The sequence below is a fragment of the Vombatus ursinus genome, unplaced genomic scaffold (genome assembly GCF_900497805.2).
Source record: "Vombatus ursinus unplaced genomic scaffold, bare-nosed wombat genome assembly UNPS02014841.1, whole genome shotgun sequence".
NCBI classification, from domain to species: Eukaryota; Metazoa; Chordata; class Mammalia; order Diprotodontia; family Vombatidae; genus Vombatus; species Vombatus ursinus.
The window spans coordinates 7,010,141-7,037,916 of record NW_020954619.1 but is presented as its reverse complement, the minus strand read 5'-3'; the positions used below and the strand labels follow the sequence as shown (position 1 = coordinate 7,037,916).

Below are 27,776 nucleotides of genomic sequence, written 5' to 3'. Positions count from 1 at the left end.
TAATAAATGGCTTCTGAATTGAACGGAACTAAACTGTTAAGAAAACTGAAGGCTCTGGGGCAGAAGATGAGTCTCTCCTACCTACCACAAGGTATGGAGTCTGCTCATCCCTAGGTCTATGGAGGGGGTGGCAGCTGGGGCTCCTTGGAGCTCTTGGCCTTGGTCTTAATGAGTCTGTAAAGATACCATATACACCACCATTCTGCCGACCCCCCCAAAATAACCACTCAGTTTTGATCTAGAAAGAAATACTTCATGGGAACTTTCAAAACTATAAATTACAAGGGGATTTCTTGCTCAATAAGGAACATAACAAGTTAGTCTAAGTTGAACTGTACCAAGCACATGGATCAACAGAGGAATCATTTTCTCAATAACATACAAATCAACTACTGTAAAATGGGGATAACAATATTACCTGCCTCATAGGGTTGTTGTGAGGCTCAAAGGAGTTAAAATATGTAAAGCACTTTGAAGACCTTAAAGTGCTATATACATGCCTATTATTAATAACTTCTATAAAAGAAAAATAGGATACTCAACAATAATTCTAAACATTTAAAGCAAACAATTTTTCCTAAAAAGAGGACGACACTACGGGGCAACTAGGTGGCACAGTGGATAGAGCACCGGCCCTGAAGTCAGAAAGACCTGAGTTCAAATTCAGCCTCAGACCAAACACTTGTCACTAACTAGCTGTGTGACCCTGGGCAAGTCACTTAACCCCAATTGCCTAAAAAAAAAAAAAAAAAAAAGGATGACACCAGATTACCTCTCCTAGGCTCAGTTGGGCAAATCTGGACTGCATCCCTGTGGACTTTCCTAGCAGAGACAGAAAAGAAGAGAGAGAAGGGGGGAGGAGGGGAGAGAGGCTGCAGAGCCAGGCTGCCACCATTTGGCTCAGCTCTATGTCAGAGCAGATCTAAGGCAGCAGGCAAGGCTAAGAGGGATGGAGACCCAGGGTTTTCCCAGAGCCACCAAAAAGAAAGGGAGAGAAAGCAAAAGCACAGCAGCCAGATTCCTGCTCCCTCCACTGCTGGACAGCAAGAGATGGACATGCAGCTAAGTCCAAAGCAAAAATTCCAGAAACTCCACCTACAACTTCTGGTCAAATTACATCGCATGCCCAGTCATGTGTCTCCTCAGCTCCGCCTCCTGGGAGGTGAGGCACCGCCTATCCACACTGGAAGCTCTGCCACTGGAAATAGTCTGGAAAGGGCTCTTGTCCCTGGAGATTCATCTCTAGTCTTGCTCTGTGGCAATGATACAGAGACACAGGCTGGCCCCTTGGTGTCTGAGATCATCTCCGTTGCTTGGAACCAGCATGAGGAGGAAAGGGGAAGGAAGGGGGAAGGGAACAAGCATTTATTAAGCACTTACTGTGTGCTGGGAACTGTGCTAAAGACTTTAGAAATATTATCTCATTTGATAATGAAGAGGAAGGGTTCTTCTACTGCCTTCTTTCCCATTTTAGACAGCTGGAAGCTATCAGCTATTAATTATGATAATGGGAAAGGGAGCGGAGCAAACACCTAATAAGGTATCAATTTATTAACGGAAACACTTCCAAGGAAAGGAGAACAGGCCTAACAGTTCAGGATCATAGATCTAGAACAGGAAGAGACAGCATTCTAACCAACCCCCTCATTTTACAGGATAAGGAAGCTAAGGCCAGGGAAGTTAATGACTCGTCTCCCTTTCCAGCTTCAATATACCTTACTACCCTTCATGTACTCTATGGTCCCACCATACTGGAATTTTTGCTGCCCCTTAGACACAACATTGTCTTCTAATGGTCACCCATGGCTAGAACGCATTCCCTCCTCCCCTATCTCTGAAAACCCCAGGTTTCCTTCAAGACTCAGTTCAAGGGGGCAACTAGGTGACACAGTGGATAGTGCACTGACCCTGGATTCAGGAGGACCTGAGTTCAAATCTGGTCTCAGAAACATAACACTTACTAGCCATGTGACCCTGGGCAAGTCACTTAACCCCCATTGCCCAACCAAAAAAAAAAAAAGACTCAGTTCAAACACCACCTTCTGCTTGAGGCCTTCCTGGTCCCTTTCTAGAACAGCCACTAGTCCCTTCTCCTACAAGATTACCTTGTACCTACTTTGTATGTGTTGGGCATAATCAATATAGGGAGAGCTAGACCTGAAAACAGGATACCTTTCATTTGAATTCTGCCTCAAGCATTTATTAGCTGTGTAACTGTGGGCAAGTCACTTGACCTCTCTCAGCCTCAGTTTTCTCATCTATAAAATGGAGATAACAGCACTTAACTCACAAGTTACTGAGAAGAACAAATGAGATCATATGTGTAAAGTGCTTTCAAACCTTAAAGCACTAGATTAATGTTAGCTATTGTGATTATTAACTATTAATTATAAAAAATTAGAAGTGTTAAAATTTTATGTGCGTTTTATACGTTCATACTGTTTTCTCTTACAGGCTATAAAATTCTTAAAGACGGGCTGTTTCATTGTTTTTTTTTTCTTTTTACAGTGACAACCTCACACATAGTAGGGCTTAATAAATGCTTGCTGGTTGACTGAGTGATGACTGTCCTTGGTCGGAGAGAACATTATCAGAGGGGAGATTTAAACCCAGATCCAGTGACCCTTACATTGTACCAGGCTTCCTTGATGATACGCACCCATCAAGTTCATCACTTTACCAAACAGAGAAGTAGCCAAGAACACCCCATAACTAAACAAGACCAATTTTACACAACGGTATGTCATCTGGCGTTCCACCTCAGCCAGTCCTCTAAGTGTGGGAATGCTCAGGGTGTAGCAGCTTCCATCATCAGAAGTAGCAGGATCTGCCATTAAGCTACAAGGACTAGTGGGACTTCTGGGCTAATTACTGGACCACATTAACCACATCACCCCTGCATCGCCATATTCTAGGCTTCACGAGCCAGTCAAACCCCTTGGAAAGCATAAGACTACAGACCGACATAATTGGTGCTACTTAAGCTCATTCAGCAAGAAGAAAAGACCCAATTTCTATGTCCACACAGTGGAATTTAGCGTCGCCCCCCCCGGAGTGCTAATCGTCTCCTCAAGCACGCTGACTGGCCCAGGCAAGATGGCAGCTGTGACTCTGTGGCAGGTGAAAGAACGCTATTTTGGGGGTAAAGAAGCCAGCATTGTTTCTTGGGGGTACTAACGATCATTCCCTCCCCAGATGTCCCCTGCACAGTCTTCCCCCTGTACAACCATCAGAAATTTTGGGGTAGTAAATACCATTGGACAAATTTCAGTGATGAGCCAGATGCAAGGACACTTAGCTCTGGAGTAATTGTTCGGGTATCTCTCAAGCGCTGGGTACCAGCCTAGGGCTTGGCACATCCCAGAATGTCTCTAATTATGTCCAGAAATGATGAAAAATCCCTCCAGCAAAATTAATTTTCATTCACTTTAATTTACAAAGATAAATATGGGTTATACTGCACCTCTGGAAGGAGGATTTTGGTCACATGACAGAGAGTAAAGACTCCAAAAGGGCTAGAAGTCACTACTACTGGGACTCGTATCAGAAATAGGAGAGTATTAAATTCAAAAAGGATTTATTAAATGCTTGCTAAATGCAAGGGATAGAAAGAGAAGAGTTAAAACAAAACAAAACAAAAACCAGTTCCTACCTTTGAGGTACTTCCAGTCTACTAGAATGTAAGGATCTGAGTTTTTGGGTCATTCCAATGAGTTTCAAACATGAAATATTCTGCTATATTCCACCCTTGTTCTTGGTTATTTTCAAGCTACAGCTGGGAATAATTCTATCTTACTTACAAGATCACTCTTCTGTCCTCCCCGTAGATTCATAGGAATTCTATACATTTTAGAACACATTTTATCAACAACTGTTGTTTATTCAAGATATGCTCACCATCTTGATCCCCACCCAAGGACAGCACTGTCCCCTGTAATAAAGTGATACAATGTCTGACTGGACCATGTAGGCAACATTCTGCCCTTTGCAGATTGTACATCTCATTGCCAGATTATAGGATCATAGATAAGGGACCTTGGAGGTCGTCTTGTCCAACTCCTTCACTTTATAGATAAGAAAAATAAGTCTCAGATATTTATAGGACAAGCCAATGTCACACTGGTAGCAAGCAGCAGAGTTGAGATTTGAACCTAAGTTCTCCAACTCCAAATTCAGTGCTCTTTCCATTGAACCACAATGAGTATAGAATTTACAGTAAGGAAGACCTGACTTCAAATCCAGCCTCAAACACAAGTTGTATGGCCTTGGGTAAGTCACTTAACCCCTCTCAAACTCAGTACCCTCATCTGTAAAATGGGGGCAATCATAATAGCCTCTACCTCAAAGGGTTGTAAGGACCAAATAATACACATAAAGTGCTTTGCAAAATTTAAAGTGCCATATAAATGTTAGCTATCATCATCATTGCTATAAAGTAAAGGTGTGCAACTGTTAACAGTCAGGACTGATGTTTTTGCAGCTCAACGGTGATTAGAATGTAGCAGAAGACAAAATATATTTGCACTATGATTAAGCCCAGCTTGGGATGAAGGGATAAGACAGTATTCTTCTCTGAAAAGAAAAGTGAAGGACAATTTTAAAAGACCAGATTGTTTTATAAGCATTTTCTTTCCAGCTTAACAACTCCAGCATGAGTTCCATCAATGCTTTACATTCACATCTGGGAATACATCACCATGAGCACAGCTGCATCTTGCTACAGAGGCTGCGTGTGGTACGAGGACTACATAACAATTTCTATTTGTTTTCATTCATGTGGGGGAGGGAAAGAGTAAAAACACACATGTAGACATACACACAAACACACACAATCACCATTAAAATTTCTGTTGAATGTCAAAACTCTCCTTACCTTATGCCAGGTATCTTGAACAATTCCTGCTTTCTCTGATAAGATTTCGATGAGACAATGGGCTTCCCCTTCATTGAAAACTGTACTTCGGAGGGTAGATACCAGAGTCTTGTAGGGCAGATAGAGGGGGCCATCAGAATCTGTTGGAGCTGTAAGGAGAGAGAAGCATTTATTGAGGATCATGTTAAATAATACGTACAGCTCTCAATGCCATCTATTATTATTATTACACACACACACACACACACACACACACACACAATTTCTAATCAGAACCAATTTAGCCTAACACACTTGTTAAGCGCCTACTTAGTCTAGACCACTATGTGCCAGAGTGGAGAAGATTTGTTTACTTAAGACAAGATTGTTGCAAGCCCTGTTACCTCTTACTAGTTTATATTCTAGTTAACAGGAGAAGAGAAAGTAAAACTCCCCTACAATTTCCTAATTGAGTAAAGAGGGAAAGTGAAGGCTAATCCACTTTAGGATTATTCAATATGCCAAGAAACTAGATGATAAAGGTAAAGTTTCTCCCCTTTTAAGAGAAACTCAAAAAAAAAGTGAGAAACCTCAGTGATGAGAGGAAACTGATCTCTTAGTCTCCTTGAGGGAGAGAGAAAACATCATCCTTTCTTTATCACTGCATTTAAAAACAATCCCTTGGCTTCTACTACAAGATGAACCATTGTTTTTCTTGCAAAGAGTAGTAGTTGCTTTCAAGTGGTTAAGTTTTTCACCAACTTTATTCACTTTCCCAAAGCTCTTCCCTCCCCCATATATCACTGACAATAATCCACTCTGACTCTTCCCCTGACTTGCTAAGTGGACAGAATCCCAGGACAACATACCAAGGATAACAAAAAATAAGGCATAAGCTCCAGCAGGTTCTTGGATGCTGCATGCATCCTAATTTCTTTTCACCCTCAAGCAGGCCTCATTCCTTTAGCACTGCCTTAACATTACCTCCCATAAAATGATGGGATTTACCTCAAAATAACTGCAAAATAATTATAACCTTCATTGCTTCCTCCCCACACCCCCCATGGTCTCTCTCTCTAAAAGAGACAAAAGGTAGAGTGTTAAGATCATGGAGTCAGAAGAATTGAGTTTGGAATCCTGCTCTGCCATTTACTTCCTGTGTGATTTTGAACAAGTCTTACCCTCTCTTGGTACAGGCAGCTAGGTGAAAAGGTGCACAGAGCGCTGGGCCTGAAGTGATAAAACTCATCTTCCTGAGTTCAAATCCAGCCTCAGACACTTCCCAGATGTGTGACCCAGGGCAAGTCACTTAACCTTGTGTGCCTCAGTTTCCTCATCTGTATGAAAAGCTGGAGAAGGAAACGGCAAGCCACTCTAGTATCTTTACCTTAGTCAACAGCTCATTAAAGACGGTCTGCAAAGAAACTATGAAATGTCTCAAAAGACCATAAATTTAGAGCTAAAAAGGGGCCTGAGAGGCCATCGGGTCCAAATCCTTCATTTTACAGATGAGGACACTGAGCTACAAAGACATTGAGTGAATTGACCAAGGTCGCACAGGTCATAAGAGGCAAAGCCAGGATTGGAGCTCAGGTACTCTGACCTCCAATCCAGTAGCACCCATTCTCCTTACCCCACATCCTCCCAATAACTAGTTGTCCTCTCTAAAAAACAAAACAAACAAACAAACAAAAAACCCTACACACCTACAGGGATGTTTTGGTTTGTTTGTTTGTTAGGGATTTTTGATTATTTCCTCAAATGCTCTTTCCCAAGACTCATGAGCTCAAAAAGTCCGCCATTCAATTCAGGAATTAGCACAAGTTGAACTGAGGTGTCCTGACTCATGACAGAAGACCTAGCTAAAAGTACTTGCTAGCAATTTTCTCTTGACATACTTCAGATCTGTGCTGCAGTTGAATGATCTGAGTAAACAAAGGAATTTTATAAATAGCTGGTATACTGCTGGACTGCCAAGCCCACCTAAGCCCAAACAAAAAAGAAAGTTGGAGAGGGGTGTAGAAGGAAAAAGATTTCCTTAGTAACACTCAATTCTCTACTTGTCACAGTATTTCCACTTACTAGCCCCATTATTTTCATTACAAGTCAGAACATTCACAGTGATACTTTAATAAGTGGAATGGGAGAGGTGGCTAAAATATATGTTCTTATGAATACCTTCAATTTGTAAGTTTGTCCTGTAGAACCATAAAGAAGTTAAATAACCATGCATTGTGTTAACGGTCTAAGACACGGTGGGCTTTTTGAAATCACCTTTTCTCTCCACATTTTGCAACAATGATCTCTTGGTTATAAACAGGTGCTCAGGATGGGCAAAGGGGAACTAGGGAGGGACTCCAATATGCCTCCAGAAAGACTAAATGCATCCTATACTCTCTACTGTCTCTCAGCCATCTAATCAGATTGTCCTCCATGAGGACTACTGCTAGAAAAGTAGAGAAATCTTCTATTCAAGCACACACAGCACTAACTAAATGTGTAATTCATTAAAAGAAACCTACATAATGAAGTTTGCAGATGTCTCAGCAGAGAACTGTGCCTTTCATTTCAATTTGCTATCCCAAACGTTCTACATACTGTCTCTAGTTAGGGATAATAACTCATTTCTATAGTATTGGGGAATGTACAAGGCATTTCATCTCATGTGGCCTCACAACAACCTTGTGAGATAAATATTACAGGTATCATAATGTCCATTTTGCACATTAGGAAAAAGAAAAGTGACTTTTTGCCCACGGACATGCACCTACTAAGTTATGAGCGACTATACTTGAACTCACAACTTCCAGACTCCAACTCTCTACACTAGGTCATAAAGTTTCTAGGACTCAGGAGAGAAGCCTAGAACCACTAGGAAATAGATACCCAAATTTCAGCTAGAGGTGAAGATGATTTCAAGTATATATCTGTGATTTCACTAGTTGCCATGACCAAAGAATTCAAGAAATTGTCATAAATTTTCTGGCCTACTGGTGATAAGTTTCCCTGCACTTAGCTGGACTGACTAACATTTGCAAAGCAGGCTCAATCTGCTGTCAACACCACACTCCAGTCTTTCCAGCATGATGGTACCTGCTACAGCTTATGCTTCAATGATAGAGCCCTCCAGAGCCTAGGGTCACAGCTCTGCCAGGCTTCTAGAGAGGTATTGGTGGAAGGAAGGAGTTTCCGTACTAGAATTTCCATATCCTGATGTATTCCATATCTACATGCGTTCAGGTATGTTATTCTAATAAATCTTTTGGCTTTTCCATGAAACAAGTCCATAAGGTAATCTTTTTTTGAGAGGGAGAAGAGTGGGGCAGAAGAGGAGCTCCTCCCTACTTCGATGAATAGTTAAGCAAAGAATTCTATTATTTCCATTCTCCCAAATGACATGAAACAGGGCCCAAATACATAGCTTCTAAATAGGAAACAACTTTCTAGCAACATATTTTTATCAACCGATTTTATCAACCGAAATTTAGCCAATTCATAAGTAACTACTGAATCTGGAAGGATGTTATGTAACAACTTACTCCTAAACTTTCTCATTTTTCAGGCTTTTGAAACCTTCAGGCATTCTAATAAACTTAGCCTGACACAAGACCTTGGCAAGTAGCCTCTTGTACAGAAATATTTCAATGATCTGTTGACTGCCTTCTCCACTTAGATATTCTCTCCTCTCTTGAGTTTTTGTGACACTTTTCTCTCTTGTTTTTATTCCTACCCATCTGGTTTCTATTTCTCAGCCTATCCTTAACTGTGCTGGATTAATTTAATTTTATTGATAATAAGACTTTGGTTCACCTACATTTACGTAGCAGTCATCTATACACAACTTTAAAAACAATAGAAAACATTAATGTTTACTGCAATACTTGTCCTCAAGGAACTTATAATCTGATCAAAAGATGTAGTATTTACTGTTTTTAAAAAATTTAATAATACAGGGTAGTATCTGAGCCATGAGCCTAATGAATGGCACAGAGGGTGGGTGGAATTTTTTTGGGGGGGGCCTTTTTCGGTGAGGCAATCGGGGTTAAGTAATTTGCCCAAGATCACATAGCTAGTAAGTATCATGTGTCTGAGACCAGATTTGAAATCAGGTCCTCCTGACTCCAAAGCCTGAGCTTATCCATTGCGCTACCTCACTGCCCCCAAGGGTGGTTGGAATTTAAAGGAAGGAAAGATTGCTATGGGCTAAAGTAGTCAGGGAAGGTCAGGCTTGAGCTTTGAGTTGGGCCTTGAACTTTCCCATCCTTTCTATCCCCTGTACACACAATCACAGTGTTCTTTAGGGCAAAAATGGGGATTCTTATAACCTCAGGGAACAAGCACCACTCAGGAAGCTCCCAGAGATCTTTCAGGCTATCCTTTCTGGTACTCACTCTCCTTCTCTACTACTTGGAAATTCACAAATACATTCTTTCTCTAAAAGTTGGAAGAGTCTCTGGATGAAATCTGTTTTTCTCCTTTCTCCTACAAGGGATTCAAAGAAGAATGCTCCCAGGATGCAGGAGGGAAAGATGTTGGTTGTGGAAGTGTGATCATTTTTTTTCTATTGAGAGCAGCTAATATTGCCAGCTTCAAATACAAAAGAGACAAAAAATTCAACTTTCTGTTTTCATGTTTAACAGAAACAGGCAATTTTTAATACCTTGATTAGGAATAATGAGAAAGGAATGGAAAAATTATCCCTAGGACAAGAATATTAATTTTTCCCCCTAAAAGCCAAGTGGCAAGCTAGTCACAGAAGTTGGGGGCTTGGAATAGCAGTAAGGATGAAAGAAGCAGGTGCCAGTTATAAAGCTAATAAGAATCTCAGGAACATCCCAAACTGGAAACACCAGTCCAGCCACCATCAACTCTGATTCACCTTTGCAACTATCTCTTATACATGGTACCTGCCCATAATTCAGTGCTGTCACACAGTTGGAGACTCCACCATTAACTTGAAAAGTTAGTACATTCCAGAAGATTTAAGATGTTCAGGTGTGCAGGAAAAAAAAAAAAAGACAAAACACAACATTTCAGTAACTCTCAAGGATGACAGTAGTGAGTAATCCCTCTACTGATGCAGACTGCAGTCCCCTCTATACTTTGGCAGATGGCTAAAAATGAATTATTCTTCAATGAGTCAGGTGAGAAATTTCTCCTAACTTAACTGGGTTCATCCTTGGACAAAGGATAGAAGATACAGAGTTATTCTGTAGACTATTCTCAAAGACTTTTCCAGGCTCTTCTCGAACAGCTTTCAGGAACCCTACAGTCATCTTCAAACCAGGAGTCACCCTTATCTCAAACTATACATGCCCAAGTGCAGTGATAGATATGTATCCTATGGGGGTTTGCAAGTTTTCAGTGCTCCCAAGGTGATGTCATCCAGGGAAAGGTGTAGGCACAGCTCCCCTCTGGTCTTTATCCAGGAAGGGTCCCTATTCCTCTGCAGCTCCAAGTGCTAGAGCTCCTCTCTGCCTTGGAACTATGACCCAGAACTTTGTATGAGTAATATAGTTTCCATACCTCCAGTCCTGCATCCAGTGTCAGTAAAGGGTTCCCTGTAATTTGACCAGTTGTCTGACCTCCTCACCATCTCTGGGCTGAAAGCTCCCAAAACTTGGCAGTAGTATTTTAAAGACTTTTTTTTCCCCAAAAAACTGCTCTTAGGGGTAAAACCCACAAGAGAATTAACTAAGCCTCCACAACAGTCAAAACGGGGCCTGAAGCTTCTTCCAGTCCCCTTGCTTGCTGAGTTACACATAATGGTTGGCCCATGTGTACAGGAAAGTAATAGGAGAGAGCAAGAAGGCTAAGGGCAATAACATTCACACGGCTCCCGGCTTGATCACAGGCACAGGATTACTCTAGCTCTCAGAAGAGGGTTCCTGAGAAAGTAGAAAGCCCTCCAATCTTCCCTTCCCCTTTCTCAAAAGCCAAATATACCCTCTTTAGGATTCCACCACTGCCTCCAAACTCTAACCTCTAATAGCTGTTTCAGGAGATGTGTATAGCTATCAGGTATTTTTAGACCAGAAAGACATTGTATAAAACAATACCAAAGTGGTGTAACAGAATATTGTGAAGAGTATTGTATCTGTAGCCATAAGACCTGGGTTCAAATTCTACCTCCAACACTTAGCCTTACGAACATGCAGAAGCCTCCCTGAGCCTCAATTTAGTAATCTATAAAATGGAACTAAAAACATCTGCACTGTTTACCCAACAGCTTTGCTGTGAGGAAATCATGTTGCAATGTTCTTGTACAAATTTGAATTCTTGTTTATAGCCTACTCAATGTTTATCCACTTTATTAATTTTTTAAACCTGCTACAGATTTCGTCAAAGACCTTTGCTACCTATAGAATCCTGCTAGGAGGAGAAAGGAATTAACCAGTTTCCTTTAAGGAAACAGAATTTCAAATTACAGAATGCAGGCCAAACTCTGACTTAACCATTAAAGTATAGTGTTCCTAAGAAAGGCTTAAAAAGGAAAAAGCAAGGTCCACAGGTAGTTAAAACAAACTTGCCCTTTATTCGGCTCCCACTGAAGGAATTAAAACTATGCCATAATGGTACTTAACCATCCTATCTATAGAACCAGTATTTAAAGGATACACTAGACTAGATAAAGAAGTGTTAACCTAAGGAACCCTTTGGCAATTTCCTGGAACTACCCGTCCCACGAATTTCCACCCCCACCAAAATCTCCCATTCAAGATCTAGCTTGGACAAAGTGAAGTTTCAAAACCACTCCCTGGGCAGCTTCCAGAAGAAAATACATGCCTGGGGAGGAATGCTATGCCAAAGCAGCCACAGGGTGGTGGATTCTACAGGCATATACATGGCACCTCAAATATTTTTAATTCCATTCAACTCCAAACCACTTTTTAGACTGCACTCAAGAGTTATAATCATCAGCAAAAATCATTCTGGCCATCTTTTCATCTCACTGTTAACTGCGGTTATCCCAGAGAGAATGTTCTTAACACTGTTGGAATTAAGGAGTTCCCAAAGGGCTAGATGAGAAAGAAGCATTCAACAATCAGGTAAATCAAAACGCACTACCACACCCTCCCTCCTTAATTCATTTATTGATCATCTTTCCTCAACAAATCAACCAAATCAACAGTGTATGCAAGGGTCCAGAAGACTATAATATTTTCCTCTAGTTTACCCTACAGGAATAAAATTTAAAATGTTGCAGGAATTGCTTCTTGGAATGCTGACAGCTGTTCCTTAATGGAAGGAGGATTATCAGAACAGCCCTGAGTCTTATTAAGAAAAGTAAGTAGCTACTTCCACAGGTGTCTGACAGCACTGTGCTGAAACCTGCTAGTCACAGAGCAGAGCCAAGTGCAGGGCCTTGACATCTCAACTTGCTTTCTACTTACTCCCAAATCCCGTACAAGTGCCGCCTCAGACATGTGGTTAGGAAATAACATGTACCAGGGTCCAATGACCTGGACTCAAGTCATTGGCTTATTTAGACAACCCACCCTAATGAAACTTCTCGATTTCTGAGCCAAATTCATTTTGTATTTCAAACAGGAATCAGAATCTGGCTTCCAATCCCATTTTGCTACTCACTACCTGGGTGATTCCAGACAGGTCATTTAACTTTGCTTGGATACATTCGTAATATTGGTATAATAAGGGAGTTGAGCCTTGCAATAAGGGAGTTCCCTTACAATGCTAAATATATGAATCCCACCCCCTAACAGAAGTGCAGAAGAGTTAAATACAGAATCCAAATTACTACATGTCTTTTTTTGGTTCCCAATGTGAGGGGGTAGGTTTGGTGAAGAGATTCAGATTTGGACCTGATTGTTTTGATCTGTCCTCTGAAGATCCCTCCTTATCTCCCACTTAATCTTTGTTTTTTTTTTTTTCATGCACACTTAAGTTTCCAACGACTTTGGGAGAACTTTTTCACTGATGAACAAGATTATACCTACTAACAGAGACCTCTTAAAGAAAGTGACTAGGAAAACAAACAACTCGGCCAGCAGCCTCTTCCAACCTGAAGTATCTACTTTATGAGAGAAAGCTGGGAAAAGGGAAAGGTAGAGGTAAAAGCTAAGACCTGAAAAAGCAAAGCTGTTGTAGTTGCCTAGTAATGATTTAAAGCTTCAATATCAAATCTTAACGTTAACATGAGTGTGGACCAACACACAGGTTAATAGACCAAAAGCTGAAAAGTACCTTAGTAGCCATCTTACCCAACACTCACATTTTAGAGATGAAGAAACTGAGGCAAAGGAAAGTGAAGTGACTTGCCCAAGGCCACAGAGGTAACATCAGAGGGGAGATCTGATCCCAGGTCCTCTATTTCAAGCTACTGATCATTCCACTGTTCATACATGCTCCCTAGTTCCAAAGAGATAAAGGTTCCAGAAGTGGCAGAAATGCTACTTTAACACTTCTCTCTTATCTTTTTAGTTAATAAATTGGGTTTGGGAAATCTAAACTATGTAACCATCACTCTTATTTTAAAGGTTTAAATGAATTAACAGAGTAGTGTTCTGTAAGGTTTAGAACTGAAGGAGATTGGTTCCTAACCATCCCTCCTTTCCTATCACCTTAAAAAAATACTCAGGAATTTTCTTCCTTAACCTCAATTCATCAGTATATATGTGTCTATACTTCATACAAAGGTTGAGAATAAGGAAAAATGCCTTCTTGAGCACTTTCAATTTTTTTTTTTTTGTAAAATGAATACATGGTTCCAACAAAGAAATATATTTTCTATTTTTCTGGGGAGTATCCCCCTCACATTAACACTTTAGACCAGTAATTCCCAACCTATAGGCCCCTGGAGAACAGATTTATTTTAAAAGGGAACCCTTACCTCTTCCCCCCTCAACAGAATGTAAGTTCTTTAAGGAAAAAAACTTTTCCTCATTTTGACTTGGCAGTGCCATGCACACAGTTGGTACTTAATGCTTGTTGGATAGGCTTAGAATTCATTAGCACACTTAGCATTGTTATTTACATGTTTATTAAGCCCTGATAAACTATACAGAGTGAAAAAATGTCTTTTAGAAGGTATATAGATGCTATTATGACTAATAAAACACAAGTTCATTTACAGGTCTTGCTAAATTCATAATAACTTTTTGTCACTATGTATTGGGCAACCCACATATATTAAAAGTATAATTCCTATCATGTGAGAGAGGGGAGTCCATAAAACTTAACATGAAAAGAAGGCTGTTATACTCAAAAAGGTTGGAAACCACTGCCTTTGATGGGCATGAGTATTTTCATTGCACATCCACTGGATCTGGACAAAGCTAAGATGAGAAGTCCATTGTCCAACTGAGTCATCATATGGTAAGGGTAATGTGTGTTCAATGCCTAGTAGGGGTAAACAGATTCCTTTATGAAAATGGCTCTCTTAGATCTTGGTAAAGCACCTTGAACTTTATTAAGACCAACAAATAATGAATTTTTGGGGATATCTATGGGAGCCTGAAAAACATATACCTCTGTCCTCTTCATCACCAAGTAAGCCATTAAATCCTTCCTTTCTGGCCAACATTAAAAGACATAAAAATGACAGAGGTCCTTTATTTGGTTTTATTTAGCACAGACCACTCTTGATTCTACATTTTCTTTGGAGGACTATTTGTGTGGCTTCTTCTTCTACAGACTTAGTTGAATATCAGTCTTCTGACTGGGCCAAAAAAAGGTAAGGTACTTGATTAAATTACAAAGAAGGTAAGAAGGCAGAGAACAGAAGTGGGGCAAGCCTGAATTCCCTACTACTGGGGATGCTGAGGCTGGTGGATTGATTGAGGTCAGGAGTTCTGAGTTGTAGTGTGCTAGGTTCCTTGGCGTCCTTACTAAGTCTGGCATCAATATAGTGAGCCTGAGATTAAACAGAACCACTAGGCTGCCTAAGAAGGGGTAAATGGGTTCAGTTTGGAAATAGAACAGGTCAAAGGCTCCCATGCCAATGAGTAATGAGATTGAGTTGCTTGATTAAGTGTGAGCACTTCCAGTGAGATAAGACACTCTCAAAACAAAACAAAACAAAACAAAAAACCCAACACAACAACAAAATAAAAATAAACAATGAGTGTCTGAACATATTCTAAAGCCCAACAAAAATGACTTCTGAATTATCCATCAGTCCCTCTGCTCCTCAATCATTTGTATGGATGAAGGATGATCATGTACTGCACATGATGACACCTCCCTGAACAAAAAAACACACTGCCCAGAATTAGTGCTCAGGTATCTCTCTTCTTCTGTTAAAAGGTTGAACAATGAAGCCTAAAATCAACGTGGGTCAGCTTGGGCTTACCCAAGCATATAACAGGCACTCTGTATCCTCTGTCTTCTTCTTATGTCAATCAATGGCAGAGTTAGAGATTAAAGGAGTGAGCCCTGGCTCTCCTCTGCAGGCAACCAAGGGCTATACAAACCAAACCAAGCAACTTAGGATTCATGCTGGCCCAAAGGTCAATGTTCCAGTCACATTAAATTTGGAGCCTCTGGAATGCACATACTGTACTTTAAAAAAAAAAGGCTAAAACTTTGGTTTACAGAGAGCACATAGAACCAAATAATGTACACTTCAACTAAATTCTAGTTGCAGGACTAGAATAGCTTTTGAAAATTTAAAACTATGATGCTGATTATTGCCTTGTCAATGCAGCTTAGTTTTGCAAGAGGGAAAATGGAGCTGGAGAAGGCAAACCAACATAATTACTTGAGTAAAGACTACTTATCAGGGATCAAAAATAGACTTTTTTAAAAAACCATCACCACACATAACTCTGGCTTCCTGTGTAAGAAATTTAACCTTCCTAAATAACCACCAAATACATGTTCTCCTTTAACTACTTGATAAAGAAACAACAAAAGACATGGATGATTTGGGGAGCATGCTGGGGGAGGAAAAGTTTTCTTCAGGAAATATTTCCCCTTCCCTTTGTCCTCCCTCTTTCAAATATTTAGATAAAAATCAGCATCTTTTGTTTCCCGAGAGAGCGTTTCCTGCTTGTTTTACACCTGCATTGTAATTCTCTCTTCTAAAACTAGCATAGTTTCTCCCCACAGCTAAAGCTGCCTCATGACACAACCACATGACCAGAGGTCAAAGAGCCATGTGGGGCTAGAGGAGACAAAATGAACCTGGGAAATAAAGGGGAATAGGAAGTGCACCTTAAGCAGAAATGCAGTATGACGCTTTGACCCTGCACCCCAATGTGGAAAACATAGTGTAAAGGACACTTCTCTATGGAGAAAGAAACAAAGAGTGAATCTCCAGTAACTGTTTATATCCAAGTCTGCCTAGAACCATCTCCCAGATGGGCAAAATAAACTGCCATCCAGCATCCACTGCAGCTTCTGACCTTACTGTGGTTACCTGTCAGTGAAAATTTTCATGGTTGATTTCCACAGCATGTGGGCATCAGAATTCACCCCGGTAACATTTCCTCACCACCCAATGTTCTCCATGGACTAAGGTAACAGATTTGGACCCTGCTGCTATTGATTAGTTCTATCTCTGCTATCCTTTCCTGGAGAACCTTTGGGTAAAGTCCCAAATTCTCCATGTTTTTGTCACTCTGTACTCCTACAGGATAATGGAGAAGTTAACTTTGAAAGTCAGTCAATAAACATTTATGAGCACCTACACAGGCACAGGCTAAGCACTGAGGTACAAAGAAAAGCAAAATGACAAGACAGTCCTTGCTCTGAAGGACCACGATAAACAAACTATTTACTGAAATGGCTGCATACCAACACCAGTCCATGAAGGTCAGTTTTATTTTCACAAATCTCTACTCTGTCTTCCTAACATTTTATATCAAAGAGGATAGTAAAGGGGGTGCCACAAGGACAGTAGACAGTGTACCCTATGAGAGGTGGGGCTGGACCTGTGATTTCACTGATAGAACACAGTGGTTCTGAAAGTGGGATCCTCAAACCCTTGGGAGTCTACAAAATCCTTTCAGGGAGTCCACAAGCTGAAAATTATTTCCATTATACTAAAACGTTATTTGCATATTCAAATATTGCTTCCTTTTCCAATTACATTTCTATGTGAGGCCAAATTTTCTTCACATACTTCAACCAAAACAACATATCACAACAGATTGAATGCAGACCTAGATGAGAATCCAGCTATCTTCGATTAAGACAGATATCAAAGAAATTTGCAAAAATATGCAAAATAATGCCAACTCTTCTCAGTAATTTATTTTGTTTGGGAAGGCATGGCTATTTTCCATAAGCAAAATTTTATTTATGTTAACATTCAATGGATTCATTATTGTTATGTTAAACAAATTCGTATTTTTAAAAATTTATGTTTTAATTTCCAATACAGTAAAATATCAATAAATATAACACTCACATAAACAAAAGTTCTTTGGAGTCTTCAATAATTTTTGAAATTGTAAAGGGATCCTGACAGCAAAAAGTTTGAGAATCAGTGATAGAGAATTCCCAAAAAAGGAAATTCCTTCTACCAATTCAAGTCAGTACCTTCTATGTAATATATAGTCTTACAAAGTTGCCTGACGTACTGAGAGATTAAGTACCTTACCCACAGTCACAAAGCATGTATCAAAGACAGAACTTGAACCCAGGTCTTCCTGGCTTGGAGGCCAGGTGTCCATCCACTACACTACAATGCCACTATTGTTGTCACCAACATTATTGTTAATACAATAGTAGCAACTTATCTTCATACACCACTTCCCTCCCAATAACCCTGGGAGGTCATTATCATAAATAGTAATCCCACTTTACAGATGAGGAAACTGAGATTAGAAACCAAGGTTATAGGTATTAAGTGGCAGAGCTGGGACCCAAATCCTGTTGCTCTAACTTTAAAATCCAATGCTCTTTCCACTACATTACCACCAGTTAATTCCATAACTCAACTAAGATACCCAGCTAGACAAATTTAAAACTGCCTAAAATTCAAGATAGTAAAATCATGATGTTGGCTTCTCTTCCTCTTTGCTATTGTCAACATTTTGGTTACTTCTCTTCATGTTCACATTTTTTCATCTGTTCAATCCCAGAAGGCCAGGTCAATGCCTGTGAAACTCTTTGTAAAATGATTAGCACAGCACAACAAAAATACAAACTTAAAAGTGCTTTTTGACAAAAATAGTAAGTATCACCAGTCTCTATGCCACAGAACAAAAATGGGCAGTATCAGCACATTCTTTAATTCTGACAAATATTTTTAATGTATTACTAATTTGAAAGAATAGAAAGGGAAAAACCAGTATTAATGAGTAGAGGTTCAATCATATATTTTTAATTAAATGCCCTTTGCAAAAAAAAAAAAAATATAACTAGTTCTAGGCTAATCACAAGAATGCCTAATTAAGTGAACTCTTATAATTAGTATATTAATAATCTATAATTGCAGTTCAAGGGGAACTCCCCCCACCACTTAGTAATTAAATCCTAAGAAGTTACCTTAGGTCCAGAAACATACAAGTATTGTCAGGGCAGAATCTGAACCTTTATCTTCCTGGCTACAAATTGGTATTTCTATTGGCCATGATCCTCTCCTAATTAGCAATTTTTTTTAAATAAAAAGCTCGATTTCTAAAGACAAATTCCTTTTCACAATCACTTGCAAATCCTTGTGTAAAGTTGAAGGAGGTCCATTCAGTGACCTCACTTCCCCATTAAAAATAACAAAAGAGATGTTACACTTTAATGCTTTTATCAGGTAAGGGCACCTCTAATGAATTAAAAAAGAATTTTAAAAATTTAAATAATAAAATTAAATAAAAAATTTTAAAGAATTAAACTAAGTGAGAAAAATCCTTCATTAGTTTGAAAGGAGTCAAAGCCAATGGAAGAAGCACAATGAAGTTACAAAGAACACATACTGATATTGTTGAAGAGACTCAGTCATACCATTTGAAACTGGAGTGAAAGAGTAAGCCAATTTGGAACCCATCAACAGAATGCTGGGTAGCAGCCCAGAGAACAATATAGCTAAACTCTAAAGAAGGTATCACTTGAGGGATGGAGAAGAGGAAAAGAAATGCTATATTCTTCAGCTCCTTTCCCCAGACCAGAAGCTGACTTTGTGAACTCTGAAATCTGGGAGATTTCAGAATTCCCACAGGCATCCAAATAGTGTCCCCAGGACAGCTTATGGTAGTGTGTATATTGGGAGCAGAGGACAAGCAAGACACACTGAGGAAAGGCAGCAGGACTGTATAATAAGCTTAGCAGAAACCCTGCTTAAGGGGAACTTCACAGAGACTCTTGGGAAGGAGAAAAGAACTTCCAGAAACCAAGAACTATGAATTATATCTTTACCACATTTGCCATTAGACTTTCTGCTAGATTCTGTATGCATTTGTGGGAAAGCACGCCATTGTTTGAGGGGATGTTGCTACAGCAAGTATTCTTACTTTATCACCTTAGTAAATAACTCATTTCTAAAGCTAAATAATTCTGGCTGGCTAACTGATATCAACACATAATCAAAAGAAGTATATTGGTGGGGGCTCATTCACTACAAGAACTAAAAAAAACCACTCTCCTCTCCTCTAATCTACTGAACCCTCTAAATGAAATTTGGCCAATGCAACAGAACCGGCTAAAGTGATGGGGCTCACTGGAATTCACTTACTGTTAAGAAAACCACTACAAATAATTGATGTCCAGCGTAATTCTCCAACTGGTATGGCTCCTCAGAAGTCTGAGGGGCTGTCATTTGCTGAAGCCAAGTTATCCAAAAGTCTCTGCTTATTTAAGGGTAACAAAGAGCATAAGCTAATCACTTACAATTTTTAGAATTTCCTTTAGAATAATCCTAGACCCTAACTCCTAAAATCACTTCCCCTAACATTATTAACAATAGCTTAATCCTAATAAAGCAAAGAAGAAAATGCTCAGAGTATTTTTAGCAGAACCAAGGAGACTGGCTACAAATGTCAAACTTAGTTCTTTAATATTTACTTCAATGTTAATTCATCACCAAAAAATGTGTTGAACAGATGTCCACTCAAAAACAAATCTATTAAAAGAACACAGATAGTAAGAGAAGAAGGCTATGAGTCAGAAGACCAGGTTAAAATGCTGGCTCCAGTATTTCCTGGCTATATGATTGTGGGCAAGTAGAAATACAGAATGGAGTAAGGGGAAGGACACATAATTGGAGTCTAGAATGTGTAATCCTCATCAAAACTTCTCTAGGCCTAAGTTTTCTTACCTTTAAAATGAGGAAAAGCCCCTTCCAGCTCTAAATCCTAAATCACTTTAGAATTTAGATAACACATAATTTCCTCATTTGTAAATGGAGCAATATTTATGCTTTTTACTTCACTGACTCATTATGAGAAGACTACTTGGTTTAAAAAAAAAAAGCCAGTCCATCCTACTGTAGTTATCATTTCTTAAAACTCCTTTAAGGGTCTTCCAAATCTCAAGTTGACTGAACACTAAAATGTTATAAAATGTTAAAAATAGGAGAGATGGGTGGTACAGACGATAAGAGTTCAAATCCAGCCTCAGATACTTACTATCTATGTGACTCTGGGCAAGCTACTTAACACTGTTTCTTCATGTGCAAAAAAAAGGGCAGTGGAGTCAAAGGCCTCTAAGATTCCTTCCAGCTCTAAATCTATGATCTTATGATTCTATGAAAATGGCTAAAAACAACAACAAAGACAGAACACATACACACACATAACACCCCATAGGTGGTAGGAAATCACCCTCAGATTCCCCTCCACCAGTTAACTAGACCTCCACAAGCCCAATCACAACAGGCCCCAATCTACCTTTTTAAGTCTTCTTATATATCATTTTTTTATGTACTCTATGATCCACCTACACTGGTCTTCTAACTCCTCCTATTCAAATCAAAAGTCTGTAAACTGCGTATGTCTCTGCACATTTCTCACAAACGAAATCTAATCCCTCTTCCACTGAAGGGCACTTCAAACATTTAAAGACAGCCACCACACTTCTAGTCTCTCTACTGATATTTCATCAACTATGAAATGGGTGTAATATCACCTGCATCTTATCATAGGATTGCTATGAAAATAAATATGAGATAACAGATCTGAAAAGTACTGGGAAGCACCAGATTCTATTACCACTTCAAGAATTTGTGACTGCTTTGGTTTGGATGCTCTGGAACATCAGTGAAAGCCATTACCACCTCTTTTTGATTAGTAGACTCTTCCAGAGTTGCTGTGTCACCTGGTAATTGGCCACTCTGACCTTGGATAGGCTGATCCTTCTTAACTCAAAACCTTCCAGACCAGTAGGTCCTGCCTCAGCAGAACTTACAGCCTTCATCCCGTCGTGCAGCATCAGAGGAAGACTTCAATGGAGATATTTTTAGAATGTAATGTCAAGGAGGTATTTTAAAAGGTACAAAAATACAAATCCTTAGCAGCACACTTATCGAGATGAACTGGCTAAGAAAACACAGGCTTGTGAATAGCAGTACAAGTCATGGAAGAAAGATAGCTGACTTAAGTGGATTTGGTTTAAATTGTCTTGCGTAAATATTAGATTGGGTAGACAGGGAGCTAAGGATGAAAGTGGGAAGGGGGAGTGAAGGAGAGTTGTGGGCTCATAAGGCATTGTTACTCATCTGTTAAGGCTGAATTCTGAGAGACAGAACCAAAAAATCAAGTCATTTGGCAGCCAGCAGACATGGTCATAGCTACAAGGATCAGATAAAAGGACAGCAGGGCAACTGTAGCACTGGGCACTAAGAAATTACTGTCTGCTATGCCTAGAGGCTGTGTTAACTGCATTGCCTCGACCTCAGACCAAATTCTCTCAGCTTTAGGAGACACGTCTTAGAAGACTGTATGGTGTGCTCTCTAAAATCTGCCTACCAAATCCTTATCGCTATGGCTTCTGTTGCACTTGGATGTGTAAGTATGCCTATATACCGATTGGTTTTTTCATATTTACATGTCCCTTGGTTTCTGTTTCCCTTTGATAGACAGTGTGGTACAGTGGAAAGAGTACTGTTTCAGGATTCAAATCCTGTCTCTGACAGTTATTACCTGTGTCATCCTGGGCAATCAATCAACAAGCATTTTACTAAGTGTTTAAAACTATCAGGCACTGTGCTAGGTGCTGGAGATAATAGAAAGACAAAAGATGAAACTGTCCTTTCAGACAGAAGGAAAAACATCCGCTAAAGTCCCCAGTTTTTTTCCTAAATTGGCAATGAAACTGTCTTCAAGTCTTAATTAGTTCAGAGGATGAAGGCTTGAACCATTGACATGGCTCCACAATCAACTAAGGTATTAAAAAACAAAAAAACAAACAAACAAAAAAAACCCCACTTACAAGGAGCTGGAGGTCCTTCGAAGGCTGCTGTGTGAATTAATACACCTTCTGGACCAGCAGCATCTATAGAGACCAGGGGAGTTTTTTCTATCTCAGCCAATGCTGAAGTCTCACTGAATATCCTTTCCATGCTACTGTTTAATTTAATGTTTCCATTAAATGTAAGATTTTGTTCTGGATTAGAACAACCTACACATATATAAATGAATCCTGAAGAAATACATAGAAAAAAATATATATGTTGAGAATATGTAGAACACCACCCCCCAGTCCCCAACACACACACAAACACACATTACACAGAGTAATTAGGGAGGAAGAGTACTAGCACTTGGGGAATAAGAAAAGGTTTCCTGTACATAATGGTGCTTCAGTTGAGTGTTGAAGGAAGTAGAAGGTTCTCCAAGGCAGAGATTAGAAGGAAGTGTGTCAGAGGCACAGGGGGTATATATCAAGTTCAAAGGTATGGAGACAAGAGGAGACTTCTGTGCAAGGAACAGAGGAAAGTCAGTTTACTTGGATTGTAAAGTGCAAGGACAGTCAATGTATAATGAGGTCAAAAAGGTGTGTGGGGACCAAGATGAGAATGAAGAGTTTTAAAAGCTAAAATGGAGGCAATAATGAACTGGAACTGATTGAGATGGGTAGTGACATGATTATATCTTTAAGGAAACTCACTTTGGCTACTTTGTAGAGAATGGATTGGAGTGAGGAAAGACTTGACAGGCTAGAAGACTAATTAAGAGGCCACTGCAACAGTCCAGGCAAGAGGCAATGAGGCCCTTAAATAAGGTAGTGGTGGAATGAGAAGTGAGGAGACAGATGAGACAGATGTTGTACAGGTAAAATTGGCAAGATTTGGCAACTGACTATACAACGAGAGTAAGGGAAAATGAGGAGTCAAAAGTAATGCTGGAGTTATGAACCTGGGAGACTGAAGGCACCACCATTCTTCAACAGAAAGAGACAAGGGTGGGTTTGGAGACTGCCAACTCAATGTGCTTGGGCCTCAGTTTTCTCAGCTGCGAAATGAAGGATTGGGCCAGATGAGCTCAGATCCCTTGTTGCTCTAGATCTGTGATCCTATATTTGTTTTGGGTACTACTAGTCTCTGTGCCTACTGTTGGGCCACCGGGTACTAGAAAATTGACTATCCACATATTGCATTTTATTTCCAAACTGTAGGGCTGGGCTATAAATAAAACTTATTATCTATATTGCCAAGTATAAGTGAATTTTAGAACCAAGGAACAGGGAATATAGAACAAATGGGCAATTAGCAAAACAATAAGCTTTCCTAGAAAAGGGAAATCATTTCCTCAAGTCAAGATCCCAATAAACCTTGGACACCTGGACACTGTAAAACTAGTCTAGTTAATGCAGGTTAAGAGCTGGATCCTGTTTACCCTTGGTCAGTTAATCCCATTTTAATCATGATTTTAAACCTCTTGGCATTCAGTTTTGGTGCTAACAAACAAGGAATTTTTTCTTGTCAGGGTATAGTTTCTAATTTACACCAATGACATCTAAATAATGAGGGGGGAAATTACAACTTGCTTTCCTATAATTTTATAACACTTCCACAACAGAGAAAATAAAGGCATAGTGCTCATAGGAACTTGAAATCCTACTTGGCTATAAGGAGGCTATCTCAGGAAAAAAAATCAAATACTGTATTCATTTAAGAATTCTGAATACCAATAAGGTTGATACTTATTCAGAGCAAAAAGAAAAGAAACTGATATTAAATAAGCAGAAAAAGATTCACAGTAGTCAAGAAATTAATCAAGAGAAACAATCTAGTTAAAAATTAATATACTGTAACACTAAATAAGGATGTCCCAAAAATCTTAGTGACATTTTAAATTTTAAAAACTTAAAATTTGCAAGATTTTTGAGACATCTGGCATAAATATGGCTTGTAGTTAGATATAGAAATAGAAAGATGCACCCTCATAAAGATAGTATGGTTTACTGGAAAGAGAGCAAGCCTCTGTCAGAAAGCCCCGAGTTCATGTCCCACACCTGTGACACATACTTGTTACCCTCTGGTGCCTCAGACAGCTCTCTAAGACTATCCATGGCTAGGAACAGCTGCAGGTCTACACTGGTGTCTAAACCAGTGAAATCAAAGATCCAGATATAAATAAACCACTAACAGCAAAACACACTAATGTGGAGTTTTGTTTGTCACTGCTCTCATCAGGGATTCCCAAGAATTTGTCTTCAGACAAAATCACACCACATTCCCATACTCCTCTCTATCCTCACTGTACCCAGTCCCTTCTCAAGTGCCATCCCCCCCATTTGAGTTCCTTCACTCTTGGTCATGCAGTCTTGAGTATTCTGGCACCCAAGACACCCAGAGCCAGTAAGTAATTGGATAAGCTATTCAAGGACCCCATCAGACTGAGAGGGAATGGGGAAAAGAAGCACAGCAAATACCTGATGGGAGCTAGATCCCAGACCTTTGTCATTTAAGGGTTCAAGTATCAAGAAATGAATATATGTATGAGTAATTAGGGAAAATTATGGAGCAGATACCGACACTGATTATTGATAATAAAGAATTAACAAAATGAGAAGAGGGGGGAAAATTGGTTATCCTAAAATAACACAAATTACAATCATTATTGTGAACTGCTTACCATTAGTGCCCAATTACTAGTGTAAAGCACAATTATGGGTCATTAAAAATATGCCACTTTAATTTTGTAGTCTTACTTGATTTTGATGGTAAATTCTACACTTGTGCAAGTTATGACTAAAAGTAATGAGACTGGTCCCACAAGCCACACAGATAATTCAGTCATTACTTAATAATTATAATAATAGTAGTAATTATTATCAGTACCATTAAAAATTATAGCAACTCACATTTATATAGGGCTTTACCATTTATAAAATGCTTTAAAAAATAGGAGGCAGCACAGCCTACAGAGTGCTTCTGGAACCAGATTAAAATGTAATTGAGAAATATATAACAAAAGGAATAAAAATACAACAGCATGTAAATAGTGTTAATATGTGGTTTTCTAAGTCACTATGTGACAGCAGAGATCCTTATTTACAGTTTAGTGGCTCAGTTTCTATTTGAGTTTGATACCACCATAGCGGGCAGATCACTGGACTTGATATCAGAAGGAAATGGAGGTTCAAATCCCACCTAAGACACTTATTATGGCAAAATCATTTAAGCTTTCCCAGACTCTGAGAAATTACCTCTGAAATGAGTATAATAATAGTACCTACCTCCTAGTATTAAGTGCTATGCAAAGCTTAAAGCATTATAACTAATTATTAGTCCCTCCTTATACGTTCACCTCCAGTTCAGTCTCCATAATACTCAGGCAGCAATGAAGCTGGATGCTTTAAAATAAAAAAAAAAAGTGGGGAAACGCTAGCAGAGAAGACATTGGTCAATACTGAACTCAAACAACTGAGACATGTTTGGCATGAAACCAAAAGGTAGGTAAAAAAACTGGTGGATAATCCTAAAATTACTGACAGAGTTGTGAGCATCATTTCTGATGGACTTCGTGTTTGCATTCTGTTCATTTTCACAAAAATTATCATGGAAAGGTTTTCGTAGAGAAGCAGGGGAAACAGGGAGAAAGAAGTTTTACCTTCCACCTACAAGACCCAGATTCCACTTCACAGCATTCAGTGTAGAGCCACACTCATAGACCCACCTAAAGCCAAAGCTAGAGATTTCCTTTGTTTACAGAAACTATCAAAGTCACATTCCATCCAACCCAAAATTCTGTCTCCAATGGGAACCCTCAAGGAAAAATGTTAACAAAGGTGCAACTTGCACACTGCAGGTGCTTACTAAATGTCTGTTGTATTAAATTAAATGGTTGTATTCTTCCTCCTACCCATCTCTTCTCTATCCCCCCTGACAGAACTCTGGCACCAGCCCTCACTACCACCCAAGCAAAATTTCAAAGTGCTATATAAATATCAGCTATCAATAGACAAAATAAATATCCTACACTGTCGCCTTTCCATCTCCACTCCCTTTTCTTTCACTCCAGGCTCCCTTGCTAGATTTATCTTTTTCTACTTCTACTAGACTGTTAGTTCTGACCACAAATCATGTTTACCCACCTTTTTATTCTCCATAGCACTTCATACAGTGGCTTGCACATAGTAGGCCTGGTATATAATCTCATATGAGTAGTGTCTACGCCCATTAGAATGTAAGGTCTTCAAGTGCACAAACTTTTGTATTTGTTCCCTGGTGCTAAGCACAATGCTTGATATATAATAAGTACTTAATAAAGGCTTTTCATTCATTTAAATAATAAGTATTACATATATTTGGAATTGAGCAAAATTCTCTTTCAAAAACAAAACTGAAAAGTGGGGGGGAACCTTTATCCACCCCATTATAGCTTCGAAACTTTAGAATTTTATAACTCTACTTAATTATAGGGTCATTTTTCTTTTTAAATTTCTAATACCTTTCTTGATGAGGTGATGTGATAAATTCAAATAGAAACTAGGATCTCTAAACCATACATAAGGATCCCTGTGGGCACATACTGACTTAGAAAACCATATATTCAGATTATTTATGTTTATTCTATTTTTGTTAATTCTGTTAAATATTTCACAATTACATTTTAATCTGGTTCAGGGGCCAAACTTGGGAGTGTTGTGGACTGTGTATTTGTTACCTCTGGTGTAGGGGATAAAGTGCTGGAATTCACACCAGGAAGCCCCAAGTTCAAATTCTTACTAGTCACGCAGCTCTGAGCAAATCATTTAATCTCTCTGTGCCTCAGTTTCCTCATTTGTAAAATGAGGGGGATGTCCTAGGAAGGGAAAAGGGATTCCCTTTAAATTACAGTGTCTTTCAGATACTTATGCTTGCAGTTAATATGCTGAATTTATCGAGCAGTAGAATATGATAGGACCTCCTCAGTCAGAACCATAATAACTAAAAAAGAATTGACCTAACCATATATATAGAAATAACTAACAGATGAAAAATATCCAAACTATGACATGTACTTGGAAGGTCAGATTACTAAGAATGTGTGTGTGTATGTGTGTGTGTGTGCTTGTGTGTGTGTGAGAGAGAGAGAGAGAAAGAGAGAGAGAGAGAAACCACAGGGACAATGATTTGGGCCTGGAGTTAAAATGGTGGAAAAGAATGGACTGGATTGGATTGCATTTGAGGAACTGTAGTGCTTTAAATGATTTTAAATTCTCCTAGTATTGCTATATCATACAAGCCTTAGAACATTATAGTCCCCTAAGAATTAAAGTTAAGAATGATATGAAAAGCAATGGAGAGGTACATGGTAGTTGCACGTAGGATAGAGAATATTTCAAATAATGACTTATGTGGAAGAAGTAGCATGAAGGATATCATTCAGGAAATGCATGATATCACAAAAAAAAGAGGGGTTAGTCACCCAGGAAGAGTGAAAGCAATTGGTCAACAAGGATTTATTTAGTGTCTACTATGTGCCAGGTACTTATGTCCCTGACTTCAAGGAGATTAAAGTCTAATGGGGAGATAAGTTGTATATAGATAGATAGATAGATAGATAGATAGATAGATAGATAGATAGATAGATAGATAGAT

General features: G+C 39.2%; 1 protein-coding gene across 2 annotated transcripts in view; it reads right to left on the bottom strand.

Annotated features, from left to right (window-relative positions):
* RRBP1 (ribosome binding protein 1) overlaps positions 1-27,776 on the bottom strand; it is a 114,744-nt gene that overhangs the window by 50,708 nt on the left and 36,260 nt on the right. For both annotated transcript variants that reach the window (XM_027840279.1, XM_027840280.1), the window contains exon 3: positions 4,874-5,022. In XM_027840279.1, coding sequence (XP_027696080.1) covers positions 4,874-5,022 — 149 coding nt within the window. The remainder of the gene's footprint in view (positions 1-4,873; positions 5,023-27,776) is intronic.